Genomic DNA, 22,879 nt, shown 5'->3' on the forward strand with positions numbered 1-22,879 from the left:
ATCGAGTATCCTGTAACATTTTATGTATCAAGTACTTTGAAAATATAGTTAGTTCCCTGTAAACAGAAGTCGGATTATTTTCTAGCATCCAGGTTGGAATGTTTTGGTCTAGAGGTGTCTCTAGAAATAGTAACTTTTATGTAATTGCAACCTTCCAGTAATTAAAACTTTCAATTTATAGAATATATGTTTTTATTCTGTTGGAATTTTGTATTTAAGCAATTAAACAAGTTCCAAAGTTGGTGTTAACATGTTACTGAAGATAACAGAAGTTAATCAGATCTGTTCTTCAAACTACTAAATGCAAATGGAAGTTAAAGGTTTGACTGTACAGTTATGAAAAACTTGACTTTATGATTGACATATAGAATTACTTTTCAGACATGTCATTATACTTATTTGTAGTACAAGTATGATTGAGGACAACAGAGTAATTTTGGTCAATTCTAGCAAGGTATTCATGATGACATCAACATTACCTTGAGAAGTGGCCCAATAACTCACTAAGGAAACTTAGAGATAAATCATGCAAAACATTAATAAGTAGAAATGTAGATTGTCTAACCACATTAAAGTCAGAATGTGCTAAAAATTCTTAGAAAAGTTCTCACTAAGATCTGAACATGAGCAGTTACAAAAAGATGCAGGTCCTGAATGTGATTCTGAACTGAGGAATCATATTGTTGTATTCTCTATATACTAATAAATAATCAGATGTGAAAACTAACCCGTAGGAAATTAATTTAAACTAGAAGGCAGATACTTTAATAAGCTTGGGTGGTTTTCTAGAAAAAAAAAGAAATTGAGACTACTCTTCATTGAGAAATATTTTCATCAGTTCCTACTGCTTCCTTGTGATTTTGCTAAACATCACTAGAAGCAATAACAGTAAAGAAACAAATTCTAGTAAAAATTGACAGTGTTAGCACAACATGCACATTTTACCGCCTAGACATTTAAGTTCATCATGTTTTGCATCTCCTGTTCCCCCTATTATGATAGTTTATTGTTAGGTTCTGGGCTTTTTAATCAAATCATTCTTTCTGTGTTTGAAAAACATCAAAGAATGGTGTGGATAATCCTGGAAATTAATGGTACTAGAACTGAAGTTGTGGTGGATTTCTAAATTTTCTTTCTTCAGCATTTTAAGTATATTAGTAGTAGCAGGAATGTTCCATCCTCAATTCTTTTCTCTTGTACATCTGATCAAAAAGAGTACATTTCAGCTTTCCATATGTCCATGTTTCCCTTTAACATTTGTCTGCAGAACCAATAGAGTGAAGTACCCTCCCTGCTTAAGTAGTTGTTTTTCTGGAGAGTTCACTTAATTGCCACTGATGAGTTGCTTTCTTTGAGTAGTTCTGTGAAGTAGTGCTAAGATCAAACCTAATGAAAGTGATTCCCTAAGTGGCAATTAAATTCTCTAATCCGTGTGAGCTGAGTAGCCAACTGACCCAGAGACAGCACTGTTAGTTTGGGACTGTTTGCTGAAATACCTTGATGTCCAGTGTTGGTAGCCTGGTAGAAATTAACTGAAAATATAAAAATAATACCTATGGAAAATGAGATTATTTATAATACCTCAGGATCCCACAAAATTCTGGGAGATTGAAATAAATGTAATTAGATGAAGTTTGTCATTGTCATTTATGATGTTGAAAGTAAGTATTGTGTAATACACATGCAGTTTCAAAGAACCTGGTTAATGTAGTCGTAATTTACAGAAATGAATACTTTCCATTTGAATGGCACTGAAAAGTACAGGCCTGTTATAAATAGTTGCTTAATATATCATTCCGCTGAACTGTAAATCTAAGTAGCAGCTGGAACACTGCAAATTTAGCATTGCGGTTTGGTTTCAGTGTCTTAAATGTTAATTTCTATCATGGAGAAACAAAAATTAATTATTGAAGAGGTAGCACTTCTGATTTTGTTACATCGCACTTGGACAATTCTATGGAAGCAGGATCTTACTGTCCTTGGTAAATATGGTATTCCAGTATGTCCATTGTATGCTTTGCTATGTGACTGCAATTCAAGTTACAATGAAGGAATTTTGAAAGATACAATAGATGAAAATCCATGCATTAAAGATCCCAAAATGATGAAAATACGGTCTTCATTGAGACCAATCAACAAAAAGCATGTTTACTGTTAATAGAATATAGCAGTGATTGGCACTGTTCTTTCACAAAACCCAGCATAAGCCTAGACTAGAAATTCTCTAATTTCTTTTGTAGCAACAGGAATAAAGAACCGGTTAAATTCACAAGTGTTCTCTTCAGTACCAAATTTATTTCTTCTTCTGTCTTTAACCTCCCCTTCTACTTCCACCATCCTCACCACCACTCCACCTCCTGTGACCGCATTCTTTTTTTTCCTCTGGTTAACATAAGATCTTTGTCTTAATAACATCACAGTGTTGGAAGGGCAGAATTTGGATACTCCAGATCAAGGCTGATTAATTTGTTTACCCAACAAGAGATAGCATTTTTGCTTTTTATGAAAACAACCACATCATTAATAAGCAAAACAAGGATGTTGATCTAAGTGTATCCTTTCTAGGTGGCTAAATCAAATACCTGAAAGTTACAACTTAGATTATTTTATTTTTTCCCCTGACTGTGCAACCAGTCTCCCTGTATCACAGTCTCATTTTTTTTTTCATAGTTTCCTTGTCTATACTCTTTTAAAAACAGTATTCATAACTCAATAATAAATATGGCATACTATTTCATGTATTCCATTTGAAAGAATAAAATACAATAGCTAATTTTGATTGACGTGGTGTTCTGTATAAGTCAGTTCTGTCAGACTGAGTTTTCTGATATTCACCTAAAGTGTCATTTACTTCTAGATTAGATATTTCTTTATACTTGTGTAATGATTTTATTATACAGTTGACTTTAAATTGTCATTAATTTTAAGCTTTTTTAAGTGCAATTTTCTATACTAGATTTGTCATTCTGTTCTAGACTTCTAAGTAGATTTGAGTATCTTTAGAAGACTAAAGAGCCCTTAAACTTTTAAAAGCTCTATTAGATGGCACTGCCCATTTATTAAGCATTTTGAAAGAGAAGTATTATCAGTAAGCCATTCATTAGAGTTAAAATACTTAAAGATGACTCATATTCTAAGCTGATGCATTAACTGCACTTGTCTTTCTATAAAAGTTAAGTATTGTCGCAGTAAGAATTGTTATGAATCTTATTCTTACTGACAATCTAATGAGAGTTTTCTATAAATCATTCAAATTGTAGTATTTTGGCACAAATTCTTGTCTACCTCATGTCTACCTGACTGGCTCCTCCCCTTTTTCAGTCACGATTTTCCAGAGAAACTGCTACACGTAAATTTAGAAACTGCTACACCTCAAATTTAGAGCAGCTATATGTTAAAGCAAAAGTTGTCTGGAGAACTTAAAAATCAGAACTTACAAAAGAAAGGATCAGAGTTAAAAGTAAATTGCTCTGCTACTTGTGACATTCCTCCCCCAGGCCCCAGTCTCCTTATTTCTTTACAGGAAGCAGAGAAAACTTTTCATCTGTTATTCAGAGCTTGAAGTACATGTTGTAACTGAATGTCGGTATCATTCAGTATTAAAACATGTGATGTACTATTGGATGTGTCTGACTTCCACTGGTACAGGCGTAAGGGATGGAAGGGATGTCTTGTTCAGGTTTCCTTAATGTTTCAAATTTGTACATACATTGTTACAATTTTTCGTATCAATTTAGACTTAGAATAAAATTTGTCAAGACAGGGGTTTTATATGATTAATTTTGGTTTATACTGTTAAACTGTTTAAAAACTTGTTACTGTGAAAAAAAATTAAATCAATTCAGATCTTTGTAATGCAGAATGGCTTTTTTCAATGTGTGCACATTCATTCAGTGCCACATTTCTCTCTTCTGTGACCAAAAACATTGCTGATGACCATACTTATTCTTGCTTTCCGCACAGGGTGCATTTTGGCACTTTTTGTCCTTTCTAGAAAAGGTCTGTATTTATGCAGTACTTACACAATACTGCAGTAGTTTGTGGGAATGCATGAATATGGCCTTTCTGAAAAATGTGTTTTTAAATTTTGATTACATTGTGGTCTATATCATGCTTGACTAAATTTGATGGTTAATGTTGTACCTTCTAGTTTTCTTTATCTGTATATTGTCTGCAAAGATTCTAAAGTTATTCTATGTATGGTATTCTGTGTAATATAGATGCTCAGTTTCTTATGCAACTTTGTCTTTTCCCTCTGACTCAGTGTATACAATGGCTTTCCAATTCCAGCACAGTTTATGCACTTAATTGAACAACAGGCAGCATATACTGCAGTTGTATGAATGCAGATTAACTGAGCATTACGCTTGTGTTGATAATGTGCTTCCAGATGAGAGATATAAAGAGGATTTTGCCTGTGTTCTTGTAAGTGGGAGCACTGCCTTGGGTCATTTGTACCTACACAGCCACCAATTTATATAAAACTTGCTGTAAGTTGATTACCTTGGAGTTTTTACAATTTGAAAACATGATTTTTTTTATCATGGAATGGTGATCACTGATTCTGAATTGCCTTTCTTTTCAGTGTTATGTATTTGTGAACATGCATTCCCTGAAAGACTGCGGCAGTTGTCTTATCTCTAAATCCAAAGTTTATCAGATTACTTTTGATAACTCAGAGGAATGAATCTGCAAAGTGGTTGTATTGATTTCCATCATTATTTTTGTTAGAGAGAAGCAATCAGCAAGCAAAAAGGCAGCAGGGAGTAGTGGGCAGATGCTTTTGTGCTTCCTTATAAATACTGGGCCAGCCAGATGGGACCACCCAAGGAGAATTTTGGTAGGGTCACAGTCTAAGAACCTGAATTTTTGTTACATTATCCTGCTGGTGAATCTACAGGTATCTCTGTCCAGACCTGCAGACCCTGCTGGGAAAATGAACATACAAGCTGTACAGAGTACAAGGTTTAGAACCACAGATGATTTACAACAGGTTTGATACACAGCAAATTTGGTTGACACTGAATCCCTCAGGACTGAAACATGATTTGACAGGCAACCAAAGGATGAATGGTCTTAAAGAAATCGTCTTTCCATTTCAGTTACTCCTGATCATCCAGAAGTGCTATCAATATTAAGAAAAATTTAGAAGTTTGTCAATTATTTTCAGCATTGTTCTATAAACTAGAATGTTAAAAGGACTGTAAAGATGGCCAAAAGCTGGTAGAAGTAGGAACTCTTTCTTTTGGATACTTGAATAAAACCAGTGTCTTTAGATACTCCTGTGACATAATAGGGTGATTTCAGTGAATGAAATGCTGTGAGCATTAGTGAACAAATGTTCCTGGATATTGGCTTTTGTGACCCTTTATTTGGATCTCAAATCTCCCAAAGCTAAACAACGATGATCAGCTCTAGAATGAATTTATATTATTTTGTTACAATTTGAGAAAAATAATGACAGTGCTATAGAATACAAACAGCTGTACAGAGTAGTGCCTTCTTTAGCATAGGCTGTGACAATAAAATCCCTCAAACTGGGACAGTTTCACACCATCATGGAGAACAGAAAAGGTCTTTTTGCCATTAATACATTCTCATTTATATTTTAATACTTCTAACTTTGAAAAAAAAAAAAACTTTGGTTAGAGAAAAGTTGTTCTCTTGGGACATTTATCACTTGAAAAAGTCTTTGCTGGAAAAAAGGATTTGCTGGTCAAACCTTCTTTCAAATAAGAATATATAATGTGCATAGTGATGGAGAATTTGTTATAATTATCTGATTAATTTAAGTGATTTTGACACTCTATAAGTGAATTTAAAGATGGCCAGAAATGCTCCTGTACACTGGATACAATTGTTTATCTTAGTAAGTTGTTGAAATACCCTTGACAGTGATCTGGCACATATGAAATACCCTGGGCATGTGAACAAACTGCCACTGCAGCTTTACTTGTTCTTGAATATTAAATGGTTAGGGCACCTTCTTAATCTCCAGAGCGTAGCTGTAGAAAGAAAAATAGGGCTTTTTTTTATTCCACAAAGTTTAATTTGGATGGATATGTTAGATGAATTCTTTATATGAAGAGAAACACTTATTTTTTCCCCTCATTTATTTATTTATTTATTAACTATGAGATTGACCATTACTACTTCTTTCTCATTCCATCATTTAAAAAAAGTTACACAGCATCCACTTGCAACTAGGTTAACCAGTGCACCTGTTGGATGACTTTTTTTTTTTTTTTAATTGGAAAACACAAAATATTTATTGTTTTGTATTCAAATGTGATCAAATGGTGAACACTCTTCAGTTCTGAAACATGCTTCTTGCTTTGATTCAGAAAGACTCAGAATTTTTAGACTTTCAGACATGTAAAATACCTTTTGTTCTCTTTTCTGTTTGAGCTATTAAGCAGATAGTGTGGTGAGTAGGTATTTTTACATCACATTTAGATAAACTGTGATTTTCTTACTTAAGGAACAGATGCCTGGATTTCTGGTATTTGAACCCTTGTAGAATCCTCTTAACACACTTTAAGTGCTGTTATCTCATGTTTCCAGGTGCTGTAAGTATAGAATAATTAACTGCTTTGTCTAAAACTCTGAAGTGATGTGAGTCACAGTTTGCACTTTTAAAACTTCTTATGCAGCAATAATGTTCCTTTTTATGTTTCTCTTCTGTACTTATGTCTTTTAGGTAATTGTCAAATCTGGACCAGGTACCTTTCTCAGCCTGGCTGTATATGATGATTATATCTTCTGGTCAGATGGAGTGAGGAGAGCTATTCTGCGTTCTAGTAAATATACAGGAGGAGATACAAAAGTTCTTCGTTCTGATATCCCACATCAGCCAATGGGCATTATTGCTGTGGCCAATGATACTAACAGTTGTAAGTTCAAAGCAAGATACGCTTTTTTTAATTGCGGTATCATTCATTTTGAGACTTTTACTTAGTTTTAACCAGGTGAAATCATTTCAAGGTGTTTCATAAATTCTTTTTGTTGTAGGAACTGTTAACAAAAGATGGGATAGACTCTCTTCCCAAAGTAAATAAATACTATTGAATGACCATTTTCTGCTACGGACACTGTGCTCATTTGATAGCAGTTAAATAATTTCCTGTCAAATATCAGCCATTTTGAATGTTGTGGGTTTTAAAAGTTATTGTTTGCAAGATAACTCCATTTGTTTATCTTTAGTGTGCTAGCATCTGAGGCATGCTGACATTTTCACCTGACTGACAAAACTTGAATCAGTTGCCCGTGAATCTGAGATATGGTGATCTTTATTCTCTCAAAGACATTGGCCATTGAAGCAAATTAAATAAAACAGAGTTCATCTTTTATCATTTGTTTTTCAGGTGAGTTATCGCCTTGTGCACAAATGAATGGAGGTTGTCATGATTTATGCCTTCTGACTCCTGACGGACGAGTGAACTGCTCATGTAGAGGGGATAGAATACTGATAGATGATAACAGATGTGTGAGTAAGTAATACTAGCTGACACAATGCTTTTCTATGGTGTGATGCAGTTGGCTATCATAAGCAGAGACAGTTGGCCCAAGCCATTAATTTTATTGCTTCTATATACTGTAAAAATTGATCTGGCAATTCAGCACATACCAGGGTTTTAACTATTTTATGTCTTTTGGGGTTTAAAAAAAACATTAATACACATACTTTCCTTAAATTCCAGTTTGGGTAGTTGTGTTTTACTCAGCATTTCCTATTTGCAATTTGCTTCTGTTGAGTACAAATATTTTCATTTCATGTCCTTCAACATATAAAATAATTGTTACTTATTAGCCAGCTGTTGTATTTAATAATGTAGAAATGGTGTTTCAGTAATTGGGAAATGTATCACTTTAAGTTAGCAGACTCCTTGGAGACTGGTTTTGTTGGAGAATATTTTGTATTGCACTGCTCGAAGTTCTTTCTCTGAAACAGTATATCTCAGCACATGATAAAGAAAATATGAGATAACTGTTTTCTCATACTTCAGAAGTGGTCCAGAATATGTGGTCATCCATTGCAGCTTTTGTCCCTGTGCAGAATTGAGGTTTATGCACATGAAGTATGTGCTGGTAATGTGGAAGAATGTGATAGATGTACACCCTCTGCAACCTTCCAGCTTTTCTAATAATTTGGAGAAAATCTCTGTCACTTTGTTAATGCCGTGCCTTAGCAGGGATGAATTAATTGGAAAGCTTTGGGCTGTTTCCCCAGGGATGACCCACATCCATAATGTGGAACGTGGCTTTGTGCTTCCCCCCTCAACAAGTGTAGCTGGCTGGATTTGGAATGGGGGGGAAGCATGCGGTTCCTTTCGTCTTTGTTAATGTCACTGTATTAATAGCTCTTCTGTCATGGTTAGAGGCTGCTTCCAAATTCTAGTGGTTTATTGGACCTTCACCTCAGTGGGGCAGAAATCCCAACTCCTAGATCAAGCTCTCCACTTCCATATTTATCTGTCCAGTACACCTGTTCTGCTGCTTCAGTTTCATAGCTTTGACTCACCTGCTTTCTCTAAATCAATTTTTTTGATTGTAACAATAGAGAGACACTATAGCATTCATTAAAAATTACATTTAAGTTTTGTATATGATTTAGCAAGATTTACCACCCTGCTAGAAGCTTAGACAGTTTACTTGCTTCAGACCCTTCTGCAGCAGTCGGCTTCTTTTCTGCCAATGCAGAGTTACTTTTAAAATGCTGGCCTGTATACCCAGGGCCATGTTGGTGAAGGATATGAAGAGATGTAGTCCTTCACTGGCATACCTGTACTGGTTATTTTGCAAATCTACTCCACTGATAACAAAGTTTATTTTGCTCACACCACTGATATTTTTCATGCTAGAATTATATTAGGCTCTCCTGGTATATTTGAGTCAATAATTTTTTCATAACAGGAAAGAATACTGTTGTGTAATGATCACTTGAAGAAGAGCAAGTGTGCTTCTGCCAAGGACAATCTTATTCTCTCTCCCTTCATATGCCTTTCATCAGCAATAACAGCTATGTAACTGAATGATGACTTAACTGACTTGCTTGACTAGGAATTAGGATTTTTTAATTTTAGACCTAGTTTTGGTTGCATTAGTGAGCAGAGCTCATTCAACTTGACACTGCAAGATTACTAGAAACAGTTAAAGAGAAGTAGTGAGAACAGAAGACTGATGAAGTAAAGGGTAGAATTACACCTTTAAGTATTGATGTGATTTTTGACTGGCTCAAGGTGTCCTTAGGGCTGGATCCCAGTCCTTTAGAATCAGATACTTAGCCTTGGCAGCACAGCTACACAGCTTTGTGATGAGATGTAATTAGTTTTATACCATACCAAGCTAATTGCTTAGTTATTGTATCTAAGATTTTAATCCTGAAATTTATTTTGCCATGTTTATTTTGGATCCGTAGCTTTGCCTCTTGCTTAATTTCCTAAAATATTGCTGTTAAATTAAACCAGATGCATACATTAAATATGCATATAATCAGTATAATCACACAGTAGCTATCAACATGTCCCAAACAAATACGTGAATTTTCCCAGTTTTATTTTGCACTTTAACTCACTTCATAGTTCACCTTCCACCTCTACGTTTGACTGTCACATACATGTTGTTAGTTGTTAGGTATTTACATAGTGCATTATAATATCACTGAGATTTCACAGAAAGGCCTGGTTATGTAACTAAATATATGAAAGCATGTGGGTTAAAACTATTATCCTTCACAACAGGGAATATACAGCTGATCTAGAGTCAAGATGCGGTAGTAAAGTAGTGTAAAACTAACCTGTATTACTTTATAGCTCTGATTCAAAAAACTTTTTTAAACTGGTTTGTCTAGCTGTATAATTGAGTTATAATGAATTTTACAGATGATTTGCAGTGATAAAGATTTCAATTTAAAGTATAGCACTGTTTCAGAGTAGCAGACTTTTAGACTAGTAACAGAATTTAGTGATCAATTGAGATTGTATGGACAGGAATCTGATCGTTAATGGTTCAAAGATATTAATTAAGACTTTCCTACTTTGCAAAAAGATATTTTCCACTAGAGCCAAATGTTTCTGCTTCCTGCAGATGGAATATTACCACCAGGCAGAAATGTCACTGGCTGATAAGACAAGATCAAATTGTAGCAGGTTAAAAGTTTTTCAATACTTGGTTAAGGTATTTATAACATAAATATTTCAGTTTCCTAGAGTAATTAGAATCAGAGAAAATACAAAGAAGAGTTAGAATTCCTAATGTCTGGAGCAATAAGGAGACAAATCTTTCACTGATCCTTATTTTACCTTCATTAAATGTAATGGATGTTATTTATTTCATGTAGTGATTTAAATTCATTGCATGAATGCAATAAAAGTCCTGATTGATTTGGAGGTGGGAGAGAAAGATGGCTCCTGGCATCCCAAAGAGGTTGAAAAAAACACAACCAAGATGAAAAATGTAACAGCTATTAGGGTACTACTTTGTTAGTAATAGTTATGATTTTTACATAACTATTGTAATTACTAAGAGAGAGAAAGGTATCTATGTGCATCCGTAGAGTCTGTCTAGGGCTACATCAGATGAGTTACTGAAGTTGAACCTTAATTAAAGCACTTTTTTTCACTTGCCTCTTTACCTTGTCAAAGCAGTGATCAGCAGTGGAAGCAAAAAAGGTTCAGAAGATAAATTCATAGGCTCAATAATTTATTTTATAATATTATATGGCATTTCTATTTCCCAGAAGTGTTACAACTCTTAAAATTGCTGTTAGGTAAAACTATGTTTAAGTCCTCATCTAGACTATGATGTAAAATTCCATCTTTTAAATTATTTTGTAGAATGTTTACAGAAGATGTTAATCTGAGCTATTAGTTAAAAAAAAAAGAACAAAGACATTAAATGTTAGAGTTGACTAGCACAGCAAGGATGGAAACAAGACATACTATGATTTAGCTGTGAGATCAAAAGTTTCTTTCTTTGTAACACAGTTGAAAGGGATACTCAATAAAATTGAAAGTTAGCAATTCCAACTGAGAAAAGGAATTAACTGTCCTTTCAAAGTCCAATTAGACTATAAAATTTACTGCCAGTCAAGATTCTTGAGACAAAGCTTCAGTAAAATTCAAAGAGGGATTGGATGATTATATGGGTATCAAGACTACTCATTCTACTTATTTCTCATCAAATAAACAGTTTTGAAAGGCATTTAAATGCTTTTTTTCTCAAAGTCAGGGTTTGAAGCGGTCTCTACATGGGTTTCCAGTTAGATTTTAACTGCGGTAAGACTGTACTATATATACATTTTGATATTGTTTTTCTCATCTTTTTTCTAAAGATTGCAGTATAAGATGCTGAATTAGATGAACTACAAATGTAATTGAGAGTCTTTTCCTAAGATCTAAGTTCTTACAATGCTAAAAAATGGAGGAGAGATCAAAATAATTGCTGCGATAAACTTTATTAAAATTTAAAGGACTGTATAAATCATATTCAAGACCAGCTCTCACCTTGTCCTGAATCAATATTTTCAGCACTTCTTTTATATTTTTCTTCATGTTTGAATCAAATCAATAAATGTCAATTTATATTGGCTTGACTTTTGCATAGAGCAGAGATTGGTTCTTCCTGAATTTGTACTGAAGTAATTATAATGGCAACCAAAACCACCATAATAATTAGATATCATTTTCTTATCCTTCCTCTTGAGTTGTCCTATGTATTTTTTTTCTCTCTCAAGTTGGATATTTTGTTTAGAGCCATACACATGAAGTAAATGTACGTACTATCATGAAGTTCATGGCCAAATTGTTCTGTGTCAATTTTGTGGTATTTTCTAGTTTCTAACTGAACTAATAGAAAGCCTATATGCAATAGAAAGCAGGAGTAAACATTTTAAGTGTAAATCTTGTTCTCTTCTAAAATAATAAATAAAACATCCACTCTGAGGAGGCGAGAACACAAAAAAATTACATGTCTAACAATGATTTTTTTTGTGAATAAAAAGAAACAAGTAGAAACAGCAGGGGTTTTCATTGGTTGTTAGGCTATATCTTTGACATTGAATGTAGTACATTAATGCCGGTACCTGTATACACACTGAGCAGCTGCACAGTGCCACAAAACAGAATTGAGGGTTCAAATTTACTGCTAGTTAATGATAAGTGTTTACTTCTTCCCTTTGGATGTGCTTTCTTGACAAGAATTTTTTTTTTTTTAAAAGCATCTATTAAGAAACAGTTTCATACAAGCTGAAGGTTGTGGAGAGGCATGTGTGGGTAGAGGATAGCTGAGCATGGTTGCTACGAAGTCATCATCTTACCAGAATCACTGACTTTAAGTTGCTTCATTAGACGTTCTTCATGGATATTTGGCTATATATTTTTCTTTTACGAACTCTCTCTTACCTTGGTTTGGAATTCAACATAAATTTTCTGAATATTTTTTGCTATTTAGATATCTGTCCTTAATCCTGCATAATATAATCAAATTTACAGAGAAGTATAGCAGTCTTGCAGGCCACTACTGTAGAAGCTTTTCAGTTCTGATGCCATGGTGGGTTGCAGCAAACATCTTTCTCATTTTCACTAACTGAAAAAGCTATTAAAAATTTCATGTTAATATGTTTTATTTTTAGCTAAAAATTCTACTTGCAACATTTATTCTGAGTTTGAATGTGGAAATGGTGAATGCATTGATTATCAGCTGACTTGTGATGGCTTTGCTCACTGTAAGGACAAGTCTGATGAGAAACTTTTCTACTGTGGTAAGTATTTCCAGATGTTTCACCTCCGCATTCTTATTTTGGTTATCCATGCTTTTATTGGCTCCTCTGTGACTTTTCTACTTATTCGTACTAACTGCTTGACAAAATGCGCAAGGAGAAAATGCCAACTCACACATTAAAAAAACTCTGACATTATAAGGATAGAATTACTTACCTGAACATATTTTCATTTCAGACTTCAAGTATTAGCTGACTTACATTTAATGAAAAGCATCTGAAATGTCCTCGTATTTCTACTTCTAAAACAAAAATGAGGAAAAACTTAGCTAGCTGCTTTTTTAGATGAAAAAGACAATTTTCAGCTTTAATTTAACAATTTTGATTTTGTTTTCCATATTTAATAAGTTTTTCTCTGATTGTGAACAGAAAACACTAAAATAGAAGTATTATAAAATATACGATGGCTGTGTAATAGATATCTTTCCACCCAATTTTCTGTTTATAATATCATTATTCACACTAATCAGTCTGCATCTTGCAACAAGTTAGACGCAAAGATGTCTACTTGTTACTTTCATAATTTTCCCCAGGGATTCTTGCCTTATCTGTTCTTTTGCCCTAATAATCACTAATTGAATAACTTCCAGGTTTTTTGTGACCAAATGAGTCTGCCTGCTGCAGTGTCTAAAACATTACTGTTCAAATATTTTTCCTAAATCACTGAGTCACCTTAGTGAATCCATGTATCCTGCACATTAAGTGCAATCTCCTTGTTAACTGTGTGTCTGTAACTCTTGGCATTTATCTTGTTCTGTATATCCATATCACAGCCTTGATATCTTTTCTGTTTCCCATATGAACAATTTAATGTCATTTCACAAAAATGTCTACTTTAATTCCTGGAGTTCACCTCTGACATTTTAATAGCCAGGATTGATACTGAAAAAAAGAAATAGAATAGGTTTCTTCTTTTTTTTTTTTTCCCCTTAAAAAAATTAACAACAATCTGAGTATAGCAGCTGATACTATGTTATTTCTTTTCTTGTTTCATCTTCAATCTGTGTCCCATTATCCTTCAGACTTCTCTATGATAATTCCTTTGATCATGTAAAGCTAACAATAACTTTCCATCAGATCTTGTATATGTAGATAACTAAGGAGGTTTGTTTGTTTGAATCTGAAAAAAGATAACACATCAGTCAAGGATATAAGAATCTGGAATGTACAAAACACTGCTAGTTACAGGGGGGAAAAGGCCCTTGAATTACAAATGATAGCTTCAAAGCACTGAAAAGTAAATGACATATGTCTGTGAATTCCTTCTTATGTTTCCCTACTAAGTATGTGCTGATCTATTTGTATTTATGTATGCATAGTACTTAGACACAAGAAGTAGTAAAAAAAAAAACACACACAAAAAAAAAAAAAACTGCAAAAAATTACACCATCACCAAAAAACCCCATCAGCTATATTTTTATATAAATTAAATCTCGTTGTCTCTACTATTAATTTTAGTCATTTGGTTCATTCACAGTTCATGGAAGAAAGATTAAGGTTTAATATAGTTTCTTTTGCTCTGTTGGGAGAGGAAAGTAGGTTAAAGGAATAGAGAGAAAGTCATCTGGCAACAAATAAGAAAGTTGTAGCTGGTGAAGAATCTCAGAATACTCTTTCTGGTCATTCTAGAGAAGTTGTCTTATATGACAGTAGTCTGAGGTTTACAGAGTTGCTAAAACTATTTTATACTTTATTCTACTATACTGAAAAAATATAAATGCAAGATCCAATCATTTCTCTTTCCATGGTTTTGCCACATAATTTTATGAAGGACATTATATTAACTTGTAGTGTGGCAGTGTACATCTTGCATGATTTAAATCAATCATACTGAGCTTTTTGCTATACGTTGGAAAAAGCTTTACGAGGAACTGCGGTTCTGTCATGCACTAGGTCATATGCAGTGTGTTGTTTTCTGAGACTGATAAAGTACAAAATGCCGGACTCATTATTATGGATTAACTAATCCAATGAACATTATTTATCTAATATTGTTGCATGATTTCGACAATGGTTAGGGCTTCAGTAAATACTTCCTGAATTTTCAAACATATCAACATATATAAAATGCATACGTTCCTCATAGCATACGTACTTGAACAGAACACTTGAAGCATTGGTATTCAGAAGTCCAGAAAGTTTTCTGCTAATATTTTTTCAGTTATTTTACTCTCCATTTATTCCTAATTTGATTTAGTGTAAATTTAATATGCTCCGTTCTATGTGATAGACTTACTGATGCTGTATGCAAACATTGTCACATGCCTGACAAAAAGTGTCAAGACAAATGCATTTAAAGCACATGACATTTTTATACCACAAGGTAATGGAAACTGGGAATTAGACTTTTTCATTTTTTGTCATTCTTTTATTCTTTCTCATCATTCTTTCATTTATCATTCGTTATCTGTTTATCAGTCCAAGTTCTTCTGCTAGACAATAAATGAACAATTTATGAAGTTTTTCCTGTAGCTTCAAATGCATTTTGATTTAAAATGTTTTTCTGGAATATTTGTATGGTTTTAATGTAACACTTTTTTATTATATATCAAGTGTCTAAATGAAATTCTATGCTTGTACATAAATTTCCAGAAAATAGAGGCTGTCGGAAGGGTTTCAAGCCATGTTCTAATCGTCGGTGTGTTTCAAGTAACAAAGTATGTGATGGTACAAATGACTGTGGTGACAACTCTGATGAATTTGACTGTAAAGGTAAATAACAGTTACTTCCAAGGTGATTTTGGAATATTGCCCCATAAATACTTCATATGTAGATAGAAGTAGCTAAAAAATGTGTCTAACTTTATTGGAATTACAGGTGCTGGGATTCGTTTTGTTAGAATTTAAAAACAAGCAGGTGCACACTGGTATGTTTGAGAAAGAATATGTTGGGATTGATATGAAGACCGATTTTGGTTTACACCTACAGTGCTCTAGAATGAGAGTTTGTTTAGCTATGAAAAACTCAAAAAATACAATTGCTGCTTCTTGTGAGAAGTAATAAATGAGAGACTATCTTTACTACAGAGGGAAAGGTTGGAAGATGGGTGATTTCTTCTTTGCATCCGCTGCTGTGTTTCTTCTTTGAAGAAGCTAGTGTTTTATTTCTTTGCTTCCCAGATGCATGGCAATGTCTCCATCCCTTGCAAAACTTACTAGAATTGTTCCCCTTTTTATATCAGAATTGTTTTTCTTTTTATGTCTTAAAACATGAATTTTTATATCTGCATCAGCCAATGAATAAAGACTATCTAGCAGACAAGACAAACCCTTAGTTACAATTCAGAAAGATTGGAGGGGAAATTATTCCACAGTATATAGCTAAAACCTATGTAGCTGTAGTAACTATCATTTTTTGAAAGCACTGCATAGTTTTTGATTATTTATCTGAATATAAGTAGAGAGAAATGCATATAGGCAAAAATCCTCAACCTAGTGTTATATGAAAGAAATCTGAGAGATTCCTAGATGGTCCTGAAAGTGCTTCCTCCCTCCTCACACGATGATTATCTCAAATTGAGTTGACTTATCTAGAGAGAGTCTTTTAGGCTCAAAAAAAAAAAAATTAGAAACTTATGTTTTCAAGTTTATTAGATCTTAAGTCTCTGCTGAATTTTTAGCTATGAAAGGTACAGTGTGTTCTGAATGCCTCATTCTAAAAGGTAGAAGGTTAAACATAACACATATAATATGCATCTGAAGAGTCTGTTTAGTACACAAATTTACATCTTTTATAACCATATGTTACAGATTCAACGTGTGCTTCAACAGAATTCCATTGTGCAGATGGGATTTGCATTGGAAAATCAGCACAGTGCAACCAGATCATTGATTGTGCAGATGCTTCAGATGAAAAGAACTGTAGTAAGTTTGTGTTTGTGCTTCATCGTAGCATCTGTTCTATGATTATTCCTTGTTATATAGCAGTTAATTTATAGTCATTACTAGTAGGATACCAGCAGCTGAATGGTCTGTGCAAACTCAGGCTAAACCTAAAAACCAACCTGTAAGTCTCTCAGTCTGTGTCAGGTGTGATATAGTAATTTACTGTCTCTTTCCAGATAATACAAATTGTGCTTACTTTTATAAACTTGGAATAAAATCTTCAGGATTTATTAGCTGTAATTCAACTTCACTTTGTATACTGCCAGAATGGATATGTGATGGATCTAATGACTGTGGAGATTATACGGATGAACTAAAATGCCCAGGTAACTGTGGAAAAATAAAAAAAGACACAATTAATTTACTTTTTTTTTTAAAAACATATTGCTATATTTATGGCTCTTTTTTCTAACTGTGTTGCGAAATGTTTGTTCAGTCAATACTGTTTTATTTAATACAGGGATTAATATAATGCTGAATGCAGTTTTTTTCACCAGTCTTTATTTTGTGTTTCATTAGATTATGCAAATTACTACAAATTACTACTGTATATCACTGAATAATACTGTAATGTCTAGCATTCTATTTCCTCCAGGTTAGAACTGTCATTAATCATTTTTAAGTAAAACATTAGTCATTAAAATGTCAAGCTCATCAAGCATCAGCACAATCATGCAGGAACTTTTATTAGCTACTGCTTTAGTGGATAGTATTTATTTTCTTGCTTATTTTTTTTTACTTTCTCTTTTATTTTGTTGAGGTACTTGGGATAGGCTTCCAGGGTAGAATCCAGAGTTATTACTTTTGTCATTGTTCTGGTCTTCAGCTGATACAAAGTGATCTTGATACACTTGAGTCCCAGTCCCAGGTCTGAAGTTATTTATGTTATATTTGATGTTAACCAATGAATTATTCACACTATTAAACTCTTACATAACAAAGGATGGCATTTATGTGTTTGGTCCTTTGGAACCCAGAACCCCTCATTTAAGTTTGAGAATATTTAGTGCAATATATAAACATACCTGTAAATAAAGAAGTAAATTACTTAGAATGAGAATACTTTAATGAACACAGGTTTATTGACACATATTTGTAAGATTAGGCCCATCCTAGGAAATTCTCATCAAACTGAAGACAGTGCACTAGTAAAGAAACTCTGGGGACATGAATCCTGTATGTCCTTTCCTGCACCTTTAACTTTTATACAAAAATCTATAAAATTAAAATTAGTAGTAGTATTTGCTCATAATATTCCTTTTACTATCATCTTCCAGAGCCTCATTCATTCTTTTAATTTCTAGTCTACATATATTTCAGTTTATATCTGTTCTTATGCTGAAGAGGAACTTATAGTCCTTCAGTAATCATATCCTTACTCTTTGCTTCCAAATGCAATTAAGAAAAGGCATTTTAGAATTCCTGCTTTCAAGATGGGTATATGTCTGTGTCATTTTAGTCATTTCAGCCTGCAGCTCTCTTGAATGTACCAGACCAGTATCCAGCAGGGCAGATGAAGTCTTGCTTTTGCCTTTTATCAGTGCAAATACATTTCAATTTTTTGGTTTTGTCTGTTTTCATAATTGACTCATGCTAGATTGTAATTGTCCTTATGTGACCAATACCTTTCTCTTTCTTCTAAGAATGAGTTCTTAGTAAAAATAAATCTTTACTAATTAATAAATTATATTAATTTATAACAATAAAATTTTAATTTTATGTTGTTAAATAACATTGAATTTTTGCCTAGTAATTAACATCATCTGATTATTCCCATTTAGTATTCTGGTTTTCTGTCTGAAAATCCCATTGAGTCACCAGAAGTTTCTGTTAAAATTATCATATATTTTGGGCCAACTTTGTTCATGAAAATATTACCAGGATCCAAGGAACCTAGAATTTCAGCAGTAGTGTCAAGCAGCCTGACATTAAGAACTTTCATCATTCCTATAAACCAGATGCATCTTAAATTATAATTACTATTCTAATCTCCATATCTATTAATTCTTTAGAATTTACTCTATATAATGTTTCAGTGAGCTCAAAATAGCTTAAGTTTAATGTATTTCCTTTGTCTATAGGGGTTGTTTTCCATACCAAAGAAGATTTTGAGGACAGTGTACTTATAGCTTCAGTAAACTAATGTTGCATAAGTAAACTAATGTTGCATTTTATTCCATAGTCCATTTATTTGTATTACTTTATTCTGCCTTTCAAATGTGTGCCAAAAAGTTCCATCTCTTTAATGTGTAACTAATTGCCTGGATCATTCCTCCCTTTACTTGGAAGCAATACTATTCCCATTCAAAGGAATACATGTGATTTCCTTTGCCATTTCATTCAAAACTGACCAACTTTGTCACATTAAGTTTTTGAGTGTTGTTTCTATTATGAATCTGATAATTCCCATTAACAGTCTTTGTTCAGTGTTGTCGTTCTTACAGAAAATTAAGGCTATACTTAGACAATCTTTAATAGCTACCCAGTCATCATAGACATCCCACTTCTTTCTTTATTCTTTTTTTTTTTTTTTTTTCTATTCATGCAGCTGTAGAAGCCATAGCTATGATAACTTTAACTTTCTTTTAAAAAGAGAGAGAGAGAGGGCAGGGAGGAAACAAAGCCAGTGTCAGTAGCCCCAGTACATTAAAGGAGTTATAGCAACCTTGGCAGAAAGCTTCAGTGGTCTGCAATGCTTGGAACTAGTGCATATTGCTTTCACAGGCAAATACCTTGCCTGAAGTTTTGAAAATAACCTGTGCCACTCATTAGACTAATATTAGTGCGTGTGTCATAAAAGTAAATATATGGCCTGAATTCTTTCCTCGCATCTATTTTCTAAGCATTCATAAAAGTAAAATCTTAAATTACTTTCATGCTCTACAAAGGAAAAAGGCAAGGAAGAACTTCTTTTTAAATTGAGACAAAGTCTAAATCTCTGGCTTCAACATCAGTGGTATTGCTCCAGTTAGTCTGTGCATGGATCAGATTTGTAGCTTGTCCCAGTGAAGGTGGCAAAAATACTGACACAATTAGCTTGTCTTGTAGGTGTTGGCAGATAGATCAGAAGGGCAATTACTTCAGCTGGTATAAAACAACAGGCAATGTTGATCTACCTGAGCTCAAAACCTGTTAACTGAACTACTTTCCTCTATAGGTCCTTTTAATTTAGTTTGAAGCTGTGTTCTGGTTCTTCTCTAAATAAATGAGGTATTTCAGCTCCCTAAACTGCTTAGCTATCCCTATTTTCTTATTTATATGAACACAATTAAACAATGTAAGTAGTATATTTTTGCATTTTTAGACATAAACAGTTTGTTGTCCACTAGTATTCAGAAACTTAGCAGAAATGTATTAGGCTCCTAATCATACTAGTAGAGACCATTTTACATTACATTCTTTATTTTATCACAGTTCAAAACAAACCCACATGTGAAGAAAATTATTTTGGTTGTCCTAGTGGAAGATGTATTCTGACCACCTGGCTTTGTGATGGGCAGAAAGACTGTGAGGATGGAGTAGATGAATTGCACTGTGGTGAGCACTTTGTCTTATTTGTATTTTTGTAATCACTAATGCACTTTGAAGACAGAAAGAAGTGTGCATTGATATCTCAGAGATTGAATCTAGACATACATAAAAAGGTCTTTAATATTATATTTTCATATTCAAGTCTCTAATACTTCATGCTGCCAATATCTTAAACCCTATCTCATGACAGAATGAAAGCCCTGTCAGAATTTTTTTCTCTAAATATATGTTTGTATTCTGACTTTCTAAGGCTTTAATATTTAACAATTTCACTAATTCTTCTTAATTCCTCAGTAGGACAGTTTTATAGATATAATCACTTTGTATCAGTATCTTGACCCCAACAGGATGTAACGAAAATATACTTTCTTGACATAAAAATAAACATTTATTTGCATGGGAAACCATACAGGTATAATTATTTAAAGTAACAACAAAAGTGATGTGAATACAATACAGCATAAATTGTGAACTATGTTGAGGGTCCATTCTGTCTCAGACCTTTTAGGATTCTTAAACTCTACCTAATTGAAGAGCAATGCAGGTTGATTTCACTCATAGTGAGAGCTGGTCTTTTAACTTAAATTTGTACAGATTAACTGAACGGATTATTGCTATAATTAAATTGTAGCAGATGGCAAAAAGCAGTATGAAGTTTTCCTATTCCCTATTTAAATAAAACCTGAATTTTGTTGTTTCGTTTTGTTTTGTTTTTATGCTTTACCACTTCACATGATTGAACATTATACATTACTCTCTTCATGACCCAGTTTCCATTAACATACTTCCATGTTTGGTTTGCAGTTTACATTGAATATATACATCTTATAACTTCAAAATTAGTAACTGCCGTGCACTGTGAAAATCTGAAGGTTTTATGTTGAGCACATTCATTAAGTGTAACTTGATGTTTCTGTTTCCAGCTCTTATTACACATACATACTTATGTGCAATATTGTAAAACCTATTAGCCAGTTTTTGTGGGAGAGAGGGAAGGGTGTTGAGTCAATTGTTTTTTACCTAATTATTGCTCTTACCCATTTTGAGGTATTGTTACAATATTCTGCTTTTATATTCAGATTGCATTACCTAAAATTATTTTTATTGTTAATATTAAAATCTGCTGACATCAGTTAAAATTCTTCATAAAGAAAGAAGTCTTGAAAAAGAGGACTTGATTTTTTTCAAAAAGGTCATAATAATAGCATTTATTTAGAAAAGTTGTGCAAACTGATTTTGAAATGCTGAAGCATGACATTATTTCCAATGTATACAAAAGTGTAAAAGGGACAACAGAATGTAAACACACAGCAATTTTTCTTGTGAGAGAAAAGAAAATGAAATCTTTTCAAGATGGAGTTCAATACTGCAATACCAGAAGGAAAGACTGTGTTGAAAATTTGGATTGTGCTGTCACTGCCCTACAACCAAAATAAAGCAGCTTGCTGCAGTTATGATATCCATGTGAAACACACAAACCAGACTTACGCTTTTAATGTATCTGTACTCATCCCAGTAGCAAAATATTTTAAAATAATATAATGTGTTTTGAGTGTTTTACTATTTATTTATTTATTTTTATAAACTTATTGTTGAATGCAAACTCTTAGACAAACTGGTAACATGCTGAATAAATCCTGATTAGGATTATCCTGTTTTTGAGTGTTTAAATACACAAAAATTGTGAGGACAGAGGAAGCACTATGGAGATTCCTAAACTATGCTAGAAACCGCAGGGATTGCAGTGCTGCTGTGAGCCTAACAAATGAAGTGGCTGGTGTCATTCCTAGATTCGTCTTGTTCATGGAATCAATTTGCTTGCTCTGCAAACAAATGCATCTCTAAGCAGTGGACTTGTGATGGTGAGGATGACTGTGGAGATGGTTTAGATGAGAGTGATGATATTTGTGGTAAGTAGAATAATTTTAGTTCTGTATTGTGTCAGATCATACATACTGAAAGAGACCAAGTGATACAAGAAGGTGGTGGAAAGGGAAGAAGTACAGCATCTCCAAAGAGCCTGTGCTTTAAGGATAGGGTATTAGAGGATATCCTCCTCCAGTCCCCTCCCTTCATCCAGCAGCTAAATACCTTTTTGTGGGGACTATATGATTTGTGTGTAAAATGGCACATCAGCATGGGCAAAAGGGGAACCAAACTTTTTTCCAATTCCCATCCTTGAGGTAAACCCCTTGTATTTGAATTTTACATTTCAGTGGTAGGTGCCTGAAGTCTCTCAAGTTGGTTGGTTGGTTTGTTTGTTTTTCCCAGCTCTTTTTTGAATTTCTTTTAAGCTTTTGTATATACAATCATAAGCACTACTGCATAATATTCCTCTCAAATTACCAAACCCTTAAAATTGCATAAGGAATTGAAAATTTTACTTTAACTATGGGGCTCATTTGACTGGAAATGTGTTAGTGAATTCCTTTCAAAAGAAAATCACATTGTGTCGAGTCATATTGTCACAATTAAATGATACTTTATGCATTGGTTCCATCCTTATCTATGCTGTATTTTAAGATTTTCTTTTTAAAATTTCAAGTTTTAATGCTCAGAACTTCTTAAAGCCCATTCAACAAAGAGTGTTTTATTCCATATTTCATGTGTGATACCACAGTAAAAATATTGTTGATAACTTTACTGGAAGTGTTAAGTAGACAGAGAAGAAATCTCTCCAGCTT

At 33.5% G+C, this 22,879-nt stretch overlaps 1 protein-coding gene across 1 annotated transcript in view; it reads left to right on the plus strand.

Moving 5' to 3' along the window:
• LRP1B (LDL receptor related protein 1B) overlaps positions 1-22,879 on the plus strand; it is a 754,159-nt gene that overhangs the window by 597,878 nt on the left and 133,402 nt on the right. Inside the window, exons 43-50 of the mRNA XM_042808487.1 lie at positions 6,701-6,893; positions 7,365-7,490; positions 12,632-12,760; positions 15,372-15,491; positions 16,530-16,643; positions 16,841-16,990; positions 20,079-20,201; positions 21,986-22,105. Of these exons, the coding sequence (XP_042664421.1) occupies positions 6,701-6,893; positions 7,365-7,490; positions 12,632-12,760; positions 15,372-15,491; positions 16,530-16,643; positions 16,841-16,990; positions 20,079-20,201; positions 21,986-22,105 (1,075 nt within the window). The remainder of the gene's footprint in view (positions 1-6,700; positions 6,894-7,364; positions 7,491-12,631; positions 12,761-15,371; positions 15,492-16,529; positions 16,644-16,840; positions 16,991-20,078; positions 20,202-21,985; positions 22,106-22,879) is intronic.

The sequence above is a fragment of the Tyto alba genome, unplaced genomic scaffold, assembly GCF_018691265.1.
Source record: "Tyto alba isolate M040663 unplaced genomic scaffold, T.alba_DEE_v4.0 Super-Scaffold_7, whole genome shotgun sequence".
In the NCBI taxonomy this organism is placed as follows: Eukaryota; Metazoa; Chordata; class Aves; order Strigiformes; family Tytonidae; genus Tyto; species Tyto alba.